The sequence below is a fragment of the Kwoniella newhampshirensis genome, chromosome 14 (genome assembly GCF_039105145.1).
Source record: "Kwoniella newhampshirensis strain CBS 13917 chromosome 14, whole genome shotgun sequence".
NCBI classification, from domain to species: domain Eukaryota; kingdom Fungi; phylum Basidiomycota; class Tremellomycetes; order Tremellales; family Cryptococcaceae; genus Kwoniella; species Kwoniella newhampshirensis.
The window spans coordinates 690959-706158 of record NC_089967.1 but is presented as its reverse complement, the minus strand read 5'-3'; the positions used below and the strand labels follow the sequence as shown (position 1 = coordinate 706158).

The 15200-nt window shown below is 51.7% G+C and overlaps 5 protein-coding genes across 5 annotated transcripts; 3 read left to right on the top strand and 2 right to left on the bottom strand.

Moving 5' to 3' along the window:
* Positions 1-286: 286 nt before the first annotated feature.
* IAR55_006624 (uncharacterized protein) lies at positions 287-2340 on the bottom strand (the record flags this gene model as incomplete). The annotated part of the gene is made up of 7 exons (XM_066949704.1): positions 287-433; positions 528-623; positions 698-1114; positions 1168-1631; positions 1698-1864; positions 1923-1991; positions 2048-2340. The coding sequence occupies 7 exons, from the start codon at positions 2338-2340 to the stop codon at positions 287-289; spliced, it is 1653 nt and encodes a 550-aa protein (XP_066799998.1).
* A 1021-nt stretch (positions 2341-3361) lies between these two features.
* IAR55_006623 (uncharacterized protein) lies at positions 3362-7309 on the top strand (the record flags this gene model as incomplete). The annotated part of the gene is made up of 11 exons (XM_066949703.1): positions 3362-3791; positions 3851-3952; positions 3998-4382; positions 4431-4714; positions 4767-5409; positions 5466-5578; positions 5629-6791; positions 6845-6888; positions 6945-7122; positions 7184-7229; positions 7287-7309. 11 exons carry the CDS (start codon positions 3362-3364, stop codon positions 7307-7309), a joined length of 3411 nt encoding a protein of 1136 aa, XP_066799997.1.
* A 206-nt stretch (positions 7310-7515) lies between these two features.
* Positions 7516-8669, bottom strand: IAR55_006622 (uncharacterized protein; the record flags this gene model as incomplete). Its single annotated transcript, XM_066949702.1, has 4 exons — positions 7516-7699; positions 7862-8241; positions 8425-8468; positions 8588-8669. 4 exons carry the CDS (start codon positions 8667-8669, stop codon positions 7516-7518), a joined length of 690 nt encoding a protein of 229 aa, XP_066799996.1.
* Positions 8670-10320: 1651 nt separating this feature from the next.
* On the top strand, positions 10321-12025 carry IAR55_006621 (uncharacterized protein; the record flags this gene model as incomplete). Its single annotated transcript, XM_066949701.1, has 7 exons — positions 10321-10385; positions 10543-10579; positions 10644-10771; positions 10824-11057; positions 11110-11343; positions 11400-11809; positions 11862-12025. 7 exons carry the CDS (start codon positions 10321-10323, stop codon positions 12023-12025), a joined length of 1272 nt encoding a protein of 423 aa, XP_066799995.1.
* A 482-nt stretch (positions 12026-12507) lies between these two features.
* IAR55_006620 (uncharacterized protein) lies at positions 12508-14671 on the top strand (the record flags this gene model as incomplete). The annotated part of the gene is made up of 5 exons (XM_066949700.1): positions 12508-12830; positions 12959-13738; positions 13795-14087; positions 14146-14495; positions 14585-14671. 5 exons carry the CDS (start codon positions 12508-12510, stop codon positions 14669-14671), a joined length of 1833 nt encoding a protein of 610 aa, XP_066799994.1.
* Between the last annotated feature and the right edge of the window lie 529 nt (positions 14672-15200).

Below are 15200 nucleotides of genomic sequence, written 5' to 3'. Positions count from 1 at the left end.
TGACATATGCAGTGCCCGCGAAAGTACCGAAAACAACTTATATACCGAGTATGACAACGAAGTACCCACTCTATGTAAAGCCTCATTACATGTTCGCCCCGTATATCTCACTGAAACCCCCCCCCACCCCCTCCTTTCAACGACGACTGGGTGATCAGTGAGAACGAGAACAAATCGTATACTGACCCATGCCTGACAGTGAATAATGACTCTAGCAAAGCAGTCATGAATGCAGTTCCACCACATGCTGACTCTCTCTCGATGTTCAACGCGACAGGACCCCCGCTCATACCTTCCACCGTCGACCGAGTAAGGTCAGTCCCACTCCACCTATCAAACATGATATACCGCATACCACAAATGTCACGCGGAAACAATGTGTACCGTGACACTCCGTCTCCGTCCCTGGCGTGGAGAGTATCGCGTAGAGGTACTGTGTCATGATTGACGTCAGTATACTTTTTTCCGTGAACCCAAATCGAAAAAATCGAAGAGACCGAAAAAAGAGGGGGAGAGAAGATACCCACCGAGAAGACAACCGATCCCACAGCTGCAAAGTACGAGAGCATACCCCATGCGAGACCGAAGTTTGTCGGTCCGAAATGGTGTGATACAATGGCGGGCTAAGTGTTTACACTTCAGCTTCTCCCTGTCTAATACAAAGGTTTTGTTGTCTTGAAGAGGGCTCGCAACTCACTGTCAAGGTGAACAAGGCCCCGTACATGCTACCCACGCCACCGCTCAATACGCTCAGTCCCTTCTCTCCTTCCAATCCAACCACGCAATAAGCGAATACCGCGCTCAAGATAATTGAACATAATCCGATGAAGGCCGATCTGCTCAACCGCACTTTCTTCGTTCGGACGAAGATGTGAGAAGGCGCAGAAGGATCGGTACGATGTTTGGGGTTGGGGAGAGAGGTCAAAGGAGGCGAGAGGTAATCTGCTAATAAACCGGTAACCAGTCGGGAGACAGTGGATGCGAGTGAGAGCAAATGAACATGTTTGTTACGCAATGCGAGGGGATTGGTATCGGTACTGGACGAGAGGGCACTGATAGTGGAAGGGAGAAGTGAAGTGAGGATTGAGCCAATTGACGAAAGAACCATCTCTCCCTACGGAATTTGGTAGTCAGCTTTGGTCAGAATGTCGAGGGAAGGAGACTCACCGGTCCAATGACCAATGCCAACAGAACACCAAAGAGCCAGAACCCTTGCCAGTCAGCCACCAATTCGTTCAATCCCCAATTATCATTCTTCCCTTCCTCCACATCTTCTCTTGCCGCTTCCGGTCCACCTATCAACAACGGCGTATGCTCGTCGAGATGGAGCAATTGGCCGATCGGACTGGAAGGTTCCTCTTCGCCATCTCCCAGCTCTCCAGAAGCCTGCAATGCACTCTTGTGCACGTCGGGTAACGGCTGAGGTATCACACGCATGAAAAGGAAAGCGAAAAGGTTGATGGCTGGTGAGAGGAATCCGAGGAAGTACAGGAATTTGGCAGGGTTGAGATCGGTCCCGGACATGAAGACTGGAAAGGACGACAGAGACGTGAGGAAGAGAGGGGAAAGGCCTATGAGTGAGAGGGGGAGAGAGAGTGATAGCGTGGGGAAAGTGGGAAATGATAGGGATGCTGTTGGACATCGGAAAAGTCAGTCAGATAAGAAAGCAAGCGTGACACTAGCGTCAGGAAACATACCACAAGTCAAGGCGGCAAAGTAAGAGCCGACCATCGCGGCACCGATGAGAAAGTACGCCGCAGTGAGATACATGTGGACATAAGGCGTTTCCGGCGAAGCCTTTGTCAGAATCGTGGAGAATGAGATGTAGCCAACCGCGCTAAGGCCAGCGGAAACGAGCGATCCTCTACGATTTTGAGTCAATAGCTGCCGACCGTACTCCACAAAACAAGGACCATACACACATTCTTGGACCATAACGATCCGTGAAAGATCCCAGCGGGGCAGCCATGAGGTAGACACCCAGTACTCCGCTAAAAGGCACAGCTAATTAGTCTCAAATGCTGAAATGTCCTGTCTACTGACTTACCCAATAACAATAGTCTGACCTTGCGTCCCATCCAATCCCAACGACTTGATCACTACAGGACCATAGGTCCCCCAGCAGTACACTCCGTTAGCCTGCAGCGCACTGAGCGTTATGCTGAGACACGTGAGTAAGATCTGGACGGGACGAGGGAGATCCAAAGCAAGGATAGTCGTTTTCCAAGATCGTTTTGATCGAAGGATCGCGTCAAGATCCGGTGGATCGAGCGGTGTGGAAGGGAGATGTTCCGTGTCATACAACACTGTGGCTGGACGTGGGGAGGGCGAAGACGGCATGATTGGCCGGATGACAGGCAGACGGGTGAGCGACTGACTGTCAAGGTATGATCAAACGAGGACAATTACAAGATGTAGGACCCGGTTACGATCAAGCGCTTGCGTGAAATTCCAGAGTGACAACGTGGGATTATCGGTGAACTCCGCCCATGCTGCGCTGGGAACCGGCCGGGAAACCGAGATCAACTGCTAATTTTACTATCGACGATTCCGTTTTCGGAGGCATAGGACGATGTCGGTACCGTGTATCTCATGCAGAGGTGCATCCATGAGGTAGGCCAACGAGAGCGGTATGCCGACCGGAAGTTGGGATAGACGACCACGTCAGACTGCAGGTCTCGGTCCATCCACGCGACTCATGCTCGCGCTGATACACCCCATCCCATGTATCGAGCTGGGACCATTGGACAGGTCTTGGCATCTCAACAGCCGTTCCGTACCGCGCTCATATCACCAATGCACGTTATATCTGTGTGTTTTTTCTGCATTGATGGTGTAGATAGTCACGGAAAGGTCAGCGTGGCAGGCGGTTCTGTGGTCATTGTCCGCTGTATGGACGTCGCGTCCGTTGGACGACACGACCCATCAAGGAGGTATAAAGACACACAACAAATGAGCATAGACTGTCCATCAAGATCCCAGCAACACTGCCGCCCACCTAGTCTGCTCAACTATTATCGTAGTTACTCTTTTGTCTCATCGCAATGGAGAGCACGTACTGCTTCAAATGGAGAAACAGCACTTTGCTGCGGCGGGAGAGTCGTTGGAGATGTGTCCATTTACGGAAGCGGGGTTACCCCACATACGTCATTGAACAACCTTACCGACAATGGTTGCTTCTCAGCAGGATAAACTAAGCACAACCACCATTTCTCATTCGTCCACCCATTCTCATCCTACTCATCCCATCCTTGTCGACTTGACACCTTTGCCAGGTGACGAGAACAAACAGGTCTTCTACCCTATCGACGCGTCTTTTGAAGACGATCACATCCACAGAGAAGAAGATTCACCAATCAACATGTCTCAATCGAACGGGACTGACGCCAAGACCAACGGTGGAACGACGGAATTTCCTGAACTTCCACCAGCTCCCCCTTCTCGAGTCTTCGGACAGGGATATTCGGCTTCTCATCCAGTCCCCACCGTTCAGTCTTACAAACTCTCTCAAGCGGAACATGAGCAAGAGTCCAAGGCTTATGCCGAGATAGTCGAGCGACGAGCTCGAGAAGCCGAGGAGAGGGAAAGGAGGGAGAGGGAGGACAGTCGCGTGGATGGTAACCAGATAACCCAAGTCCCCCAATTCAGAGACGGAGATAAACAGGTGAAGGCAGGAGCGGATGAGGAAACCAACGCGGTCAAGAACCAGAAAGACAAGAAGAATGACCCTCAGCCCAATTCCGGTGCCAATGAGAAGGCCCGAATGATGGAGCAGATGAACGCCAACAAAAGTGAGTGTGCAGTTGTTCAACGCTTTTCATGAGCTCCGAGTTGAAAACCCCCCTTGTAGTGAAACCCACCGACCGTATTGCGAAAGCGGAGAAAGGTCAACGAAGAGTTCGAGACCCAGTCACGGGAGCGGAAATCATCGTCAAGGATGCGGATCCCAAGGGTATGTGTCTACTCAGAACCTGACGGAATCTAATGCTTCCACTAGACTTCGACTCTACCACACCCGCTACCATGGGTACGAATGTCCTGTTCCACGCGTTCCCTCCTCCGCAGCCCCCTTCTGTCGATGCCATGCTTGGCAAGCTACGAATGCTCGGGCTCGGTGCTGCCGGTGGTCTCTTCGTCGTCTGGGTCAGTGTCGCTTTCGGAAACGGTATAATCAGCTTCGTCTGGCGCAGTATCCTATGTGGGGTTGTCGGTTTTGCCCTCATGACTGGTATCAGTATCGTGGAACGCGGACTCGCGAAGGAAGTTGAGCGGGTCAGGCAGGACATGGGTCGTCAGAGAGGCGAGGCTTTCTCGCCGCCTATTCCTGAAAGTGTGGAATGGTTGAACGGTCTCATCAAGTTGATCTGGGGCTTGGTCGACCCGTGAGTGAGGGAGCCTGCCAGTCATTGTTCACTGACATCTCGTACCAGATCTCTATTCATCTCAGTCGCCGATATGGTCGAAGACATTCTTCAACAGTCACTGCCCGGCTTTGTCGACGCTGTCCGAATCACAGATCTTGGCCAAGGGTCCAACCCCCTCCGAATCACTTCCATTCGAGCTCTGCCTGATCAACCTGGAGATGAGGGATATCCTAAATCAGACTGGATTGACCAGGGCAATCCGGAAATCAAGTCGAAGGACACCGCTGGCAAGGATATCATGGAAGATGAGGCTGGAGACTATTACAACTTCGAGGTCGCGTTTTCTTATGGTGAGTTGCTATCACCCTCGGCAAGAAGAAATGTGCTAAGTGGGTTCTTCAGCTGCTCTGCCCGGTCAAGGCAACCAACTTAGAGCCAAGAACATCCACCTCCTCATTGAATTCTTCCTTGGCTTGTACGACTGGCTTCACATCCCTATTCCCATCTGGATCCAGGTTGAACAGATTTATGGTGTGGTCCGTCTACGAGTTCAGTTTATACCAGAGCCTCCTTTCGTTCGTAACCTCACCTTTGCTCTTTGTGGTGTTCCGGCCGTTGAAGTCTCGGCCATTCCTATGTCGAACAAGCTTCCCAACGTTTTAGACCTGCCCTTCGTTTCCTCCTTCGTCAAGATGGGTATCGCAGCCGGTACAGCCGAGCTGGCCGTGCCCAAGTCGATGACCATCAACATCCAGGAAATGCTTTCAGGAGCAGCGGTCGGCGACACGCGGGCTATTGGTATCTTCCTCATCACTATCCACCACTGCGAGGGCTTGTCTGGGCAGGACAACAATGGCTTGTCCGATCCATATGTTGTACTTGCGTACGCCAAATTCGGTAAACCCCTCTACTCGTCCAGAATCATCCTTGGTGACCTCAATCCTGTCTTCGAGGAAACTTGCGTTCTACTTCTCACCATGGACGAGGTCAAGGCCAAGGAAGATTTGGCTGCCATGCTCTGGGATAGCGACAAGATGAGCGCGGAGTGAGCACCTCACTCACGATTGATATATCGTAACCATCACTGACGCTCCTTCTCAGCGACCTCGTCGGACGAATTCAGATCCCTGTCGAGGAATTGATGAAGAAGCCCAATACGATGATCAGAAGGGAGGACCACTTGATGGGCTTCGAGGATGCCGATGACATGCCCGGTAAGTATAACTGAAGATAATCGCTGTCAACTACCTGACTCTTTTAGCAGGGAAACTGGTGTGGTCGATCGGTTACTTCGAAAAGGCGCCACTCCTCAAAGAGCTCGAGCGCGGTCCTACCGTTGACGAAGCGGCCAGCGCCCCTGCTCCAACCAAGACTGCGCCCGAAATGGAAATGATGCCTCAGGACAGCGCTCCTAACCCGGCCAAGAAAGACTTGCCTCCTCCACCTCCAGATGTACAGAAGACCAAGCCAGATCCCAAATGGCCTTCTGGTGTGCTTTCTATCATCCTCCATCAGGTCAACAACCTTGAACGACAGAACCTCTCGGGCGCTTCAGGTGACCGAGAAGGTGAAGCTGGTCAAGACACGGACGAACCGTCTGAGCAATCTGACAACTTGCCTTCCGGCTACGGTGAATTCCTGGTCAATGACGACATGGTTTACAAAACCCGTGTCAAGCAGTACACGACAAACCCTTACTTCGAAGCCGGCACCGAGGTATTCGTTCGCGACTTCGAGAACACGGTCGTTCGTGTTGTTATTCGAGACAGTCGTTTGAGAGAGGCCGACCCTATTTTGGGTATCGTTAGTGTCCGGCTGTCTGAAGTCTTCTCAGAAGCGAGCAGTGTCTCACAGGTCTATGCTCTGACTGAAGGTGTCGGATTTGGAAAAGCCAACATCTCCTTCGCTTTCCGAGGTGTACAGACCGTTCTTCCACCAAACATGCGAGGATGGGATACCGGTACGCTCGAGGTTTCCGATGTCTCCTTTGCCGCTAAGAATACAGAGCTGTTCGAGCCTAAAGCTACTCGACTTCGCGTCGTCACATCCGAGAAGGTCGAAACTTTGCCGAAGAAGGAGGCGGAGCTACAGGGCAACAGCATTGTGTGGGACATGGACATGCTCCGAATGCCTGTATACTCGCGATACCAGTCTTCGGTCGTCTTCGAGATCGGCAAGGGCGGTGGCGGAGCTTTGTCAGCCATCGGTGTTGGAGTCAAACCCGACGCTATCGCAGTACTCTGGATGCAGGATCTCACAGACGATGTGGAGCAGGAAGTCAGACTGCCTGTGTTCATCGGCAAGAACCTGGAAAACCTCAGACAGAACGCCATCAACGATCAGACCAGGAAGTTTCACGAATTTGAGGTGGTAGGCGAGTTGACCGCCAGGATCAAGTTAGACTCTGGCTTGGACGAGGACCACGAGGTAAGTAAAGTCATGTTGCATATGAATTTAGGTATCTGACAAGTCGAAAGCAGCAATTGAACCAGAGTCAATCACGTCGACATGCACAAGAGGCTTAGTATGTGCTATATTTCTCCCGGTGCCATTGTATGAAGCTGACTTCTCCCTGTTCAGTGACCACATCGAGGGTGAGGCAGAATTGGCGCGAAAACAAGCTCATTACGACGACGACGGGGTCATTGACAAGAAAGAGAAGAAGGATATGGAGCGAGCTCACAAGAGACAACTGGAGTCGAGAGGAAGAGGTCCCGCTCAAGTCAAAGCTTACAGGTCTGCCAAGTGGATGTTGAAGGTGAGCATGGATTTGTGAAGTCATGATGTGAGGGCGAAAGACTGAAATAACACGTCCACAGGGTGTCAAAGACAGGTTGCCAGGAGGCAAATCCAAAACTAGAGAGCGTGAGTGGATGTTTGCGGTTGACGTTATTTTGCACAAAGGCTGACTTCGTCTCGCAGCTACTATCCAGACCGAGGCATAATCGACGTGAACAGAATGCGGAGCGATTGGAAATGGAAGCGGTGGTCCAGTGCATACACGTTCATGCAGTTGAATGTCTTCTTGGATACAACATGCTATCTAATGCCCTTACTTCTGGGGTGTGCTTGTGTCATCTCTCTTGATCAGGACATGAACGTCCCTTTGATTCCACTCAGAATCTGCACCGAGCGCTATCTGTTACGCAACCTAATAATCATCTTCCATACTCACGTCACCGTCCGATCTCTTGGTCGGAGATCGGTGATAAGAATCTTGTCTCGCATATCCATCGAAGGGTGCATGAGCATCGGAAGAGGGGTTGTTAAGTAGAGGCGAGAGCGAAGGAGGGTGTGTGATCCGGGAGGAACCGATGTTCAGGTGGGGTCGGGATCTGCGTGGTGCAGTAATCAGCTTGACTGAACCTGCGACATCATGACAGCTTGTCTGCGTGGAACCAGACGATCGGGATTGTCATAAAACCGCAGCGGCACCAAGACAAACATCAGATGTGAAGGGAACTCCGCGAATCCAGGACGAAAGGAAAAGGACGTACCTGATTTGCCCATTACCTTCCTCTTCATCATCCAAATAACTTGCCCTCAAAACTCGTTCACCTCTTCCTCCAATCGTCCCCGCTCCCAGACCCATTGCAACCCTCCCAGAACCTTGTCCGCCTTCGTCCAACCTCTCCCTCTCGCTCTCCCTTTCCCGCTCTCTCTCCTCCTTCTCTTCTTCCTCCCTGAACCGCATCTCCTCCTCCTCCTCCTGCAGTCTTGCCTTCTCCTTCTCCTCCGCGATCAACGCATCTCTCGCTCGGGCTCTTGCTCGAGCGGCTCGTTTCAGTGCTCGTTTCCGCTCTTTCTCCTTTTCGATAGCCTCTAGTTGGGCTTGCTTTCGGAGTTTGGCGATACGGTAAGCTATCAGGTTGTTCTCCTGCAATTGAGGGTGGGTGGGTGTGGCATCGTAGTGATAAAGGCACGGTGAGTAGGGTGGGGAGAGCGGTTGAGGAGACGAGAGGTCAGCTCGTGTAAGTCAAGGTGGGAGTGGAGACATCAAGCGAAAGGAAGCGAGCACGAAGCCCGTCGACTCAAAGATCGGAACGGCGCCCAAACTCACATCTTCCAACTCGTGAATGATTTCTTGAAGAGCGACATATCGGCCTATGAAGGGAAGGTATCAGCGTGTCCGAAATCAGCAACGCATACTATGACAATCTTCGTCTGAATGAAGGAGGGGACGCAAGCATTTTCGATGAGAGGGTGGAGCTCATCAAACTCACGCTTGAACATATCTTCGTCGGTGGGATGAGCAGGAACATAGTTGCCCGCGGGAGGGGAAGGTGTTGAAAGTGCTGAAGACATGATGAGCCGTCAGAGGGTTGGGTAGGTCGTGAAGAGATTGAGTGAGAGATTCGGAATCTGATGATAGATTTGAGGAGTGAAGATCAGAAGCGATGAAAGGGGGAAGACGCAGAATGGAGTGATTCACAACAATCGAACAGTCAGGCTGATTGTGGAGAATGCAACGTTGATGTCGCTCGAGTTGGATAGGGATTGGCTCGTGGTCGGAACGTGGCGATTTTGTTATGGTTTGTGGTTGGTATCACCCAAAGGGCTTAGTGCTGTCATAAGGTGTGCAGCAGTCCAATTGAAGCGTTGTGAGCAATGCTTTATGGCTGCATTGTCCCAGTTTGCAAGTCGAATTGGTGGTCAGGACAATGCATCCTAGAAGGCGGATCCGATTCGAACACGACACTATACTGAAGGGCACAGTGATAATCGCACTCCGCTGCTGGGTCACGCGTATGAGCCGAAGACCATCTCCTTGGAACAAGAAGAGCGTATCACAGCGTGGTGGACAGGGCTTTTGCACTTATCGCTGTACGCAAGGTGCATTTCTTTGACCAGGTATCCCAAGAAAGCGTTCACAGATTGAGCTCATCGTCATCATGCACCTGAGTGAGGGACCTGTCGAGGCAATTCCAGAATTATGTCGCGGCATGACGCATCGGCAGGCCTTGCTCCTAAAAACGCGCCAGTCCCCTTCTTGACCACTCGGTTCACTGATGACGATACGAGGTCACCGAGCTATCATGCAATAATCTCTACGGTATCCCCTTGAAAGTACTGAATGCTATCCACAATAATAATCGACTTTGCTAAAACTATACGTACGACGTCCCGATATCCTACCGCTGTAGCTTGTTGCTCATTCGAAGGGGCCTGGCCCTACACCCAGGACCTATGCACGTTTCATGACGCCTAGCCCCTAATCATCCATACTACGCTTGTCGATGCCGTGGACTCGAAGCTGGTATGATGCCATTGGCTTTTAGGTTTTCATCTGTGCATTGTTGTCGTACACTGGTCGTGACATCGTCTGCAGACTGCTCGTAAATTGGAACGAGGGATCGGAAGTTGAGACCTTCTGAAGCTAGCTACGTCAGATCTCTGGACCGCGCTTCACCCACCTCTACAGCTTGCGTCTTGTCAGGAGAAGAGTCGAGAAGCAGCTTGGGTACTGTCGTGCCCTTTTTCGTCATACTGCGATCGTGTTCCGCCGTTCAGGCAGTCGTTCCGCGGACCCCTGGACGCGTCACTACGATCTTCGCAGCCGTCATTGTACCTCGCAGTAACTGGGTCGCTCAACTACTGCAAGGAACGGTGTGAGGAAGTTTCGGGATGGTATACGTACTGTATGGCCAAATATAGTAGCGTAATACATCGATCGGTCATCAGAAGAGAAATCCAGAAAGGGATTCAGATAAGCATGTCCGGCAGAAGATGAGATGACGTAACTTGGTTCCAGGTCGTCACCGCCCGGTTACTACGAAGCCAAATCATTTCCCGGTTGGTACAGTGTGAAAGAATTGATAGACGACACTTTTATAACCTTCTGGGCGACATCCTTTGGCTTTTGTCATTCTCTCTTCTTCTTTCCTTTTCTACCATCATCACCCACTTTGAGCTATCACCCAAAAGCACAGCTACGCGCCTCACATCATCACTCGTCATGGAACCTCATAATGTCAACGACCAATGTCATGACCTCGCAGCGAGGTTGATCTCTCTCGATCCGTGAGTCATTGAACCTGTCTGAACTTGCTTCCGCACCTCCCGCAGTCCCCTTTAGTCATTCGTGAAACTCCTAGACCTTCCAAACCATTTCATCCGACTGATGAACATCCCCTTCCCCCTCCCATCTCCCACTGTCATGGTTGACCCGTCCTCACAGCGTCGACTTTGACTCGGTTATCAACCAATTTTTCGAGGTGAGAGGGTCCGAGCTCAGAACAGTCCTAACCACCATCCCGCTGACGTGACAATCCGATTCAGACCAATGTGACCAGCCAGTCCCGTATCCTCGAAGTCCACGGCGCGAGTCGCCTCAAGAAGCTCACTTCTCTCGAAGCAGCTCTCGCCTTTGAGTCCCATCTGATTGGGAGGTCGCACTACAATGCTCGGTAAGTACGTAAGCTTGTTCTCTCGGCAATGGACTGATACCCTGCTTTTCAGTGAGCACGTCGTGACCTTTGCGTATCAGCGAACTTTCTACGCGCCAACCATTCCTCGATGGGTCCCCTTCGCCGGTCCAGTCAATGATCTCCTCTACAAGCAGCATATCCGCGCGGTGTGGGATTCAGAGCTTCACCTCAATGCCGCACAGGAAGACAGCGGAGAGACTAAACTGTATGTCACCAAGGTCGGGCCGACCAAGAGGAGGGACACCTCTTTCTTGGAGAATATACTGTGAGCTTCAATGCGTGTATATATGCTCTCAGCGAAGCTGACATTACCTCAGCCCGTTCTTCATCCTTCGACCCATCGTGAGCTTCATTGCGATTCTCCTCGCCGATGTCTTCGGATTCTTCAACCGCCACCCTCTCAAGAGCGAAACCCCCATTGCCGTATTCTTCGCCGCGATCGCAGAGCTGTGGGGCAGGCTCACCGGTGCTCCTGCCGATCCTCAAAACTATCCCAGCTCTATTAAACAGGCTCAGGATATCAGCGAAAAACTTGCAGGTGCTGTGACTGGGTGTGTAGCATGGTCGTACGAGCTATGTTGAACCCTCCGCTGACATACTCCTGAAGTGCGCTTGGTTCCGCCCAGCAAACTGCGCAAGACGTCAGTACTCGGGCTCAACGTATCCATCCCCTTGAACAGGGTCAAAATATTCTCAAATTCGGCCTTGGTCTCGTCGGTGCTTCGATCAACACCGCATCCAACCTCACAAGTCAGACTTTCCACACCATCGGTCATATCGAGCAGCAGGGCGTTCAGACTGCCGGGAACATCGCTAGCGGCGCTGTGAATGGTGCTGTCAACCTCGCCACGAACATCGTCAATGGCGTCGAGCTTCGTGCAAAAGATATGGGAATCCCCGTCGACCAGTACGAAGACATGGCCATCAAGAACGCGAAGAACGTGGCGGAATGGTTTGGTGTGGTCAAGCAGCAAGCCGACGACAAGGTTCAGGAGGCCAAAGCAAGGGCAATGGAGGGTGAGCTTGTCTGTCCGTGAGAGTTGCTTGGAGCTGATAAGAAGGCCGTCAGTGAAACGTGCCGCCAAGCAGACCGGACAGGAGAACATTGACAGGAGCGACAGTACTCTTATCAACCCCTTGATTCCAAACAATGTCGCTTCTCAACCTTTGATCGACAATCACAACCCTTTGGCACTCGGTGCACCAAGCTATGCCGAAGTTGCTCACGAGTGAACGAAATGACGACAATTGACAAACCTTTGCAAGACGACCATCCCCACACACGAACACACACAGACTTCTCCCTATCATCCTCAGCAATCCCCCCGTTGACAAAAGACCGTCATGGTCACCATGTAGCCAGCACACTTGACTCTTATGTTTGTACGGTCCTCTCACATGTAATGTGTACATATGACTACTGGCCAAGACGGCATGCCACATGGATTGCGATCTCACTAAGAGACAGTGTCACGTGGTTTTCGGGATGCTGATAGCCGAGCTATCCCGGCAAGCTCCGGCCGGGATGTCCACCCGAGACGAGTAACTCACTCATAATGATTGACCTTGTCAACGTGACCTCTGCCTTTTGGGGTCTGTCTACGATCGCTGAGTACACGGAGGAAGATATATAAGAGTGACAGATGGATGCACGGAAGAGAGCCAAGTCCTGACAGTTTGCTTGCAGCTACAGAGCAGCGGCGAGAGGGTCAAGGATGCGCTGTTCCTTGACACCATTTCGTTTGCTTCACTCGGGTCTCTCTCGCTCACGCGGTCCGACTCACCTTGGACCGATCTCCTCAATCAAGCACCTCAGGAGACCTCTTCCCTTTCATCCTCACCCCAGCAACATATTACTCCCCTCCTTCAGGTCTGTCCATGCCACATCCATTCGCTCAGCACCGACAGTGTCCCCGTTCAAACTCCATGATATAGGGGAAGGGATCACGGAAGTGGAGGTATTGAAATGGTACGTTGCGGAAGGACAAGAAGTTCAAGAGTTCGATGCCCTATGCGAAGTCCAGAGTGATAAGAGCGTGTGAGCGTCCCTTTCTACTTCCCATCTACAGTGTATACTACACCCAGAAAGGAACGGAAACAACGGTCTACTGTATTTGACCTTCCAGTGTTTGCCCGGCTAACGCAGTGGTTTTGGTGGTCGGACAGAGTGGAGTTGACCTCCCACAAGTCGGGTGTGGTAAAGAGTATAAAAGCCGAGTCGGGGACGATGGTGAAAGTGGGTCAAGTGTTGTGTGAGATACGTACGAGCGACGGTGATGATGACGACGGAGCGGTTCTCTCGCAAGATGAGGAGGTGAGAGGGGTCGGCGAGGCATCGGAACAAGTCCTGTCGGCTGGAAGTGCTGGGAAGCACGAAGAAGTGGTAGAAAGTCCAAAAGTGACCAGGGCTGGACGGATGACGGAAGAGCTGGAGGAAGAGGAAGGAAAAAACCACGATACTTTCACCATCGGTCAAGATCAACCCTTGGAGTCGGAGGACTCCTCGCATCTCTTGAGAAGCAAAGACGAATACATGGACCTCTCAGGTCCGTCTCGACTCACTGGAGAAGCAGCTATTATCCCTGCGCCACCTACTATCAACCGACCCTCTCTCTCCGCCATTGTAGAAGAGCGACGATCGTCTCGTTCGGGCCCAGACAAGCAACCGAGGTCGATCGTCAGGGCTTCACCTGCAGTGAGGACTCTGGCGGCGAAGCTGGGCGTGGACTTGAGTGATGTTGAGGGCACAGGAGAAGGGAGAAGAGTGACCAAAGATGATATAGAGCGTGCTGCTCTCCATGATTCGAGCAAGGATACAGTAGGGCTGGGACAGAATACCAGAGGGAAGAGGGAGGAACAGGGTCAAGTCACTAGGGTCGAATTTGGTCGAACGAGAAAGGTCATGTGGAGGATGTTAGGTGAACAAGCTAAGATTCCTCATTTCGGGTGAGTTACGATTCTGTTGAAGTTGTGATTCAGTTAAGGGATCAACAATCGTGCAGCTACTCGCACACTCTCAACCTCACACCGCTTCTGCCATACCTCAAAGCTTCAACTCCTTCAACTCCCCGCCTTCCAAAGCCCGGTCATATCGCGGCAGATATCCCTCCTGAACTGATCCGAGTTCCGACAGACGACGTGAAGAGCATGAAGACCGGACTCTTAACCTTTTTGGTCAAGGCTATGATTCTGGCGTTAGAAGAACACCCCATCATGCGTTCGCGTGTAAAAGAGAGTGGAGATGATAGGTGGTTGGAAATATCTAAAGACGGTATCATTGGAATTGCAGTCTCTGGTGAGTTCACCTCGGTCTTCAGGTGTCAAGTGCAGCGGCTGACAGATGATTGACCTAGACCCACAATTCGGCCTTCTCACTCCTTCTCTTTCTGCTCTACCCCCCTCAACATCACTATCAACGATCACGTCTCACCTCAAAGCTCTTCGTCAAGCACCCACAAAACCAACTTGGCCTGCCCATCTCACCATCTCCTCCGTCGGTGGTCTGGGCGAAGCGACCGGCGCGATGCCCGTGATCCCTCCAGGTGGAGGATTGGCAATCTGTGCGGTCGGTCGAGCCAAATGGGAGATGGAATGGGCCACTTGTGGCACCAGTGTCTTTGATTTAAACGACGACGAGGTGAAGAAACAAGGTACGAAGGCGGTCCTTAGAGCACCAGTAGGTTGGAGTGCAGATCATAGAGTGGTGAGTCGGCTCTGTAATATCCTGATCGTGGGCGTGGGCAAGAACAGAAAAAAGAGTACGGGCTGATGCGAATTTTGCTGTGACCATAGTTGGAAGGAGAGGAATTGATTGCATTCACAGAGACTTGGAAGAGGTATATCGAAGAGCCTTGGACCTGGATACGTCTGGAAGGGTGAGGTACTGTATAGGTGCGATCGACTTTCTTAAATTACAGTGGTCCTTGTATAATATTGCATGATTCCGTTTCCCCGACAAGTTTGTATCTGTAGGTACGATCATATGCATGTATAAGATAGATAGGGTCATTTAAACCAGACTATGGTTCGCCTATCGCATCTTGTCTTCTACGTGTACAGTTCGTACGAATGCCCAGCTTGGTCGGCTTGGTCCCTGAAAAGAAGACCTCGGTGTATGCTGAAGGACCGACTTGTTAGTGGAACCACCCCAGTCCCGTGGAACATGATGAGGCCCCAGGGCAGTGTACGATCTGCTGTTCAGTCCTTGAGACCGTCCATAATCACTACATCAGCAGGAATGCGTTCACGAACAACGCCGTGATCCCCTCGTGGATAATGATGACCTTGAGAATCGCCACATTCATGTTCAGTGAGAACTAGTGTGCCACTCACCGCTTTGTCGCGTCCGAGAAGCGTGTTGACATGATTCAACAACATTACCTCGTCCGTGCCGCGCTTGACATCCTTC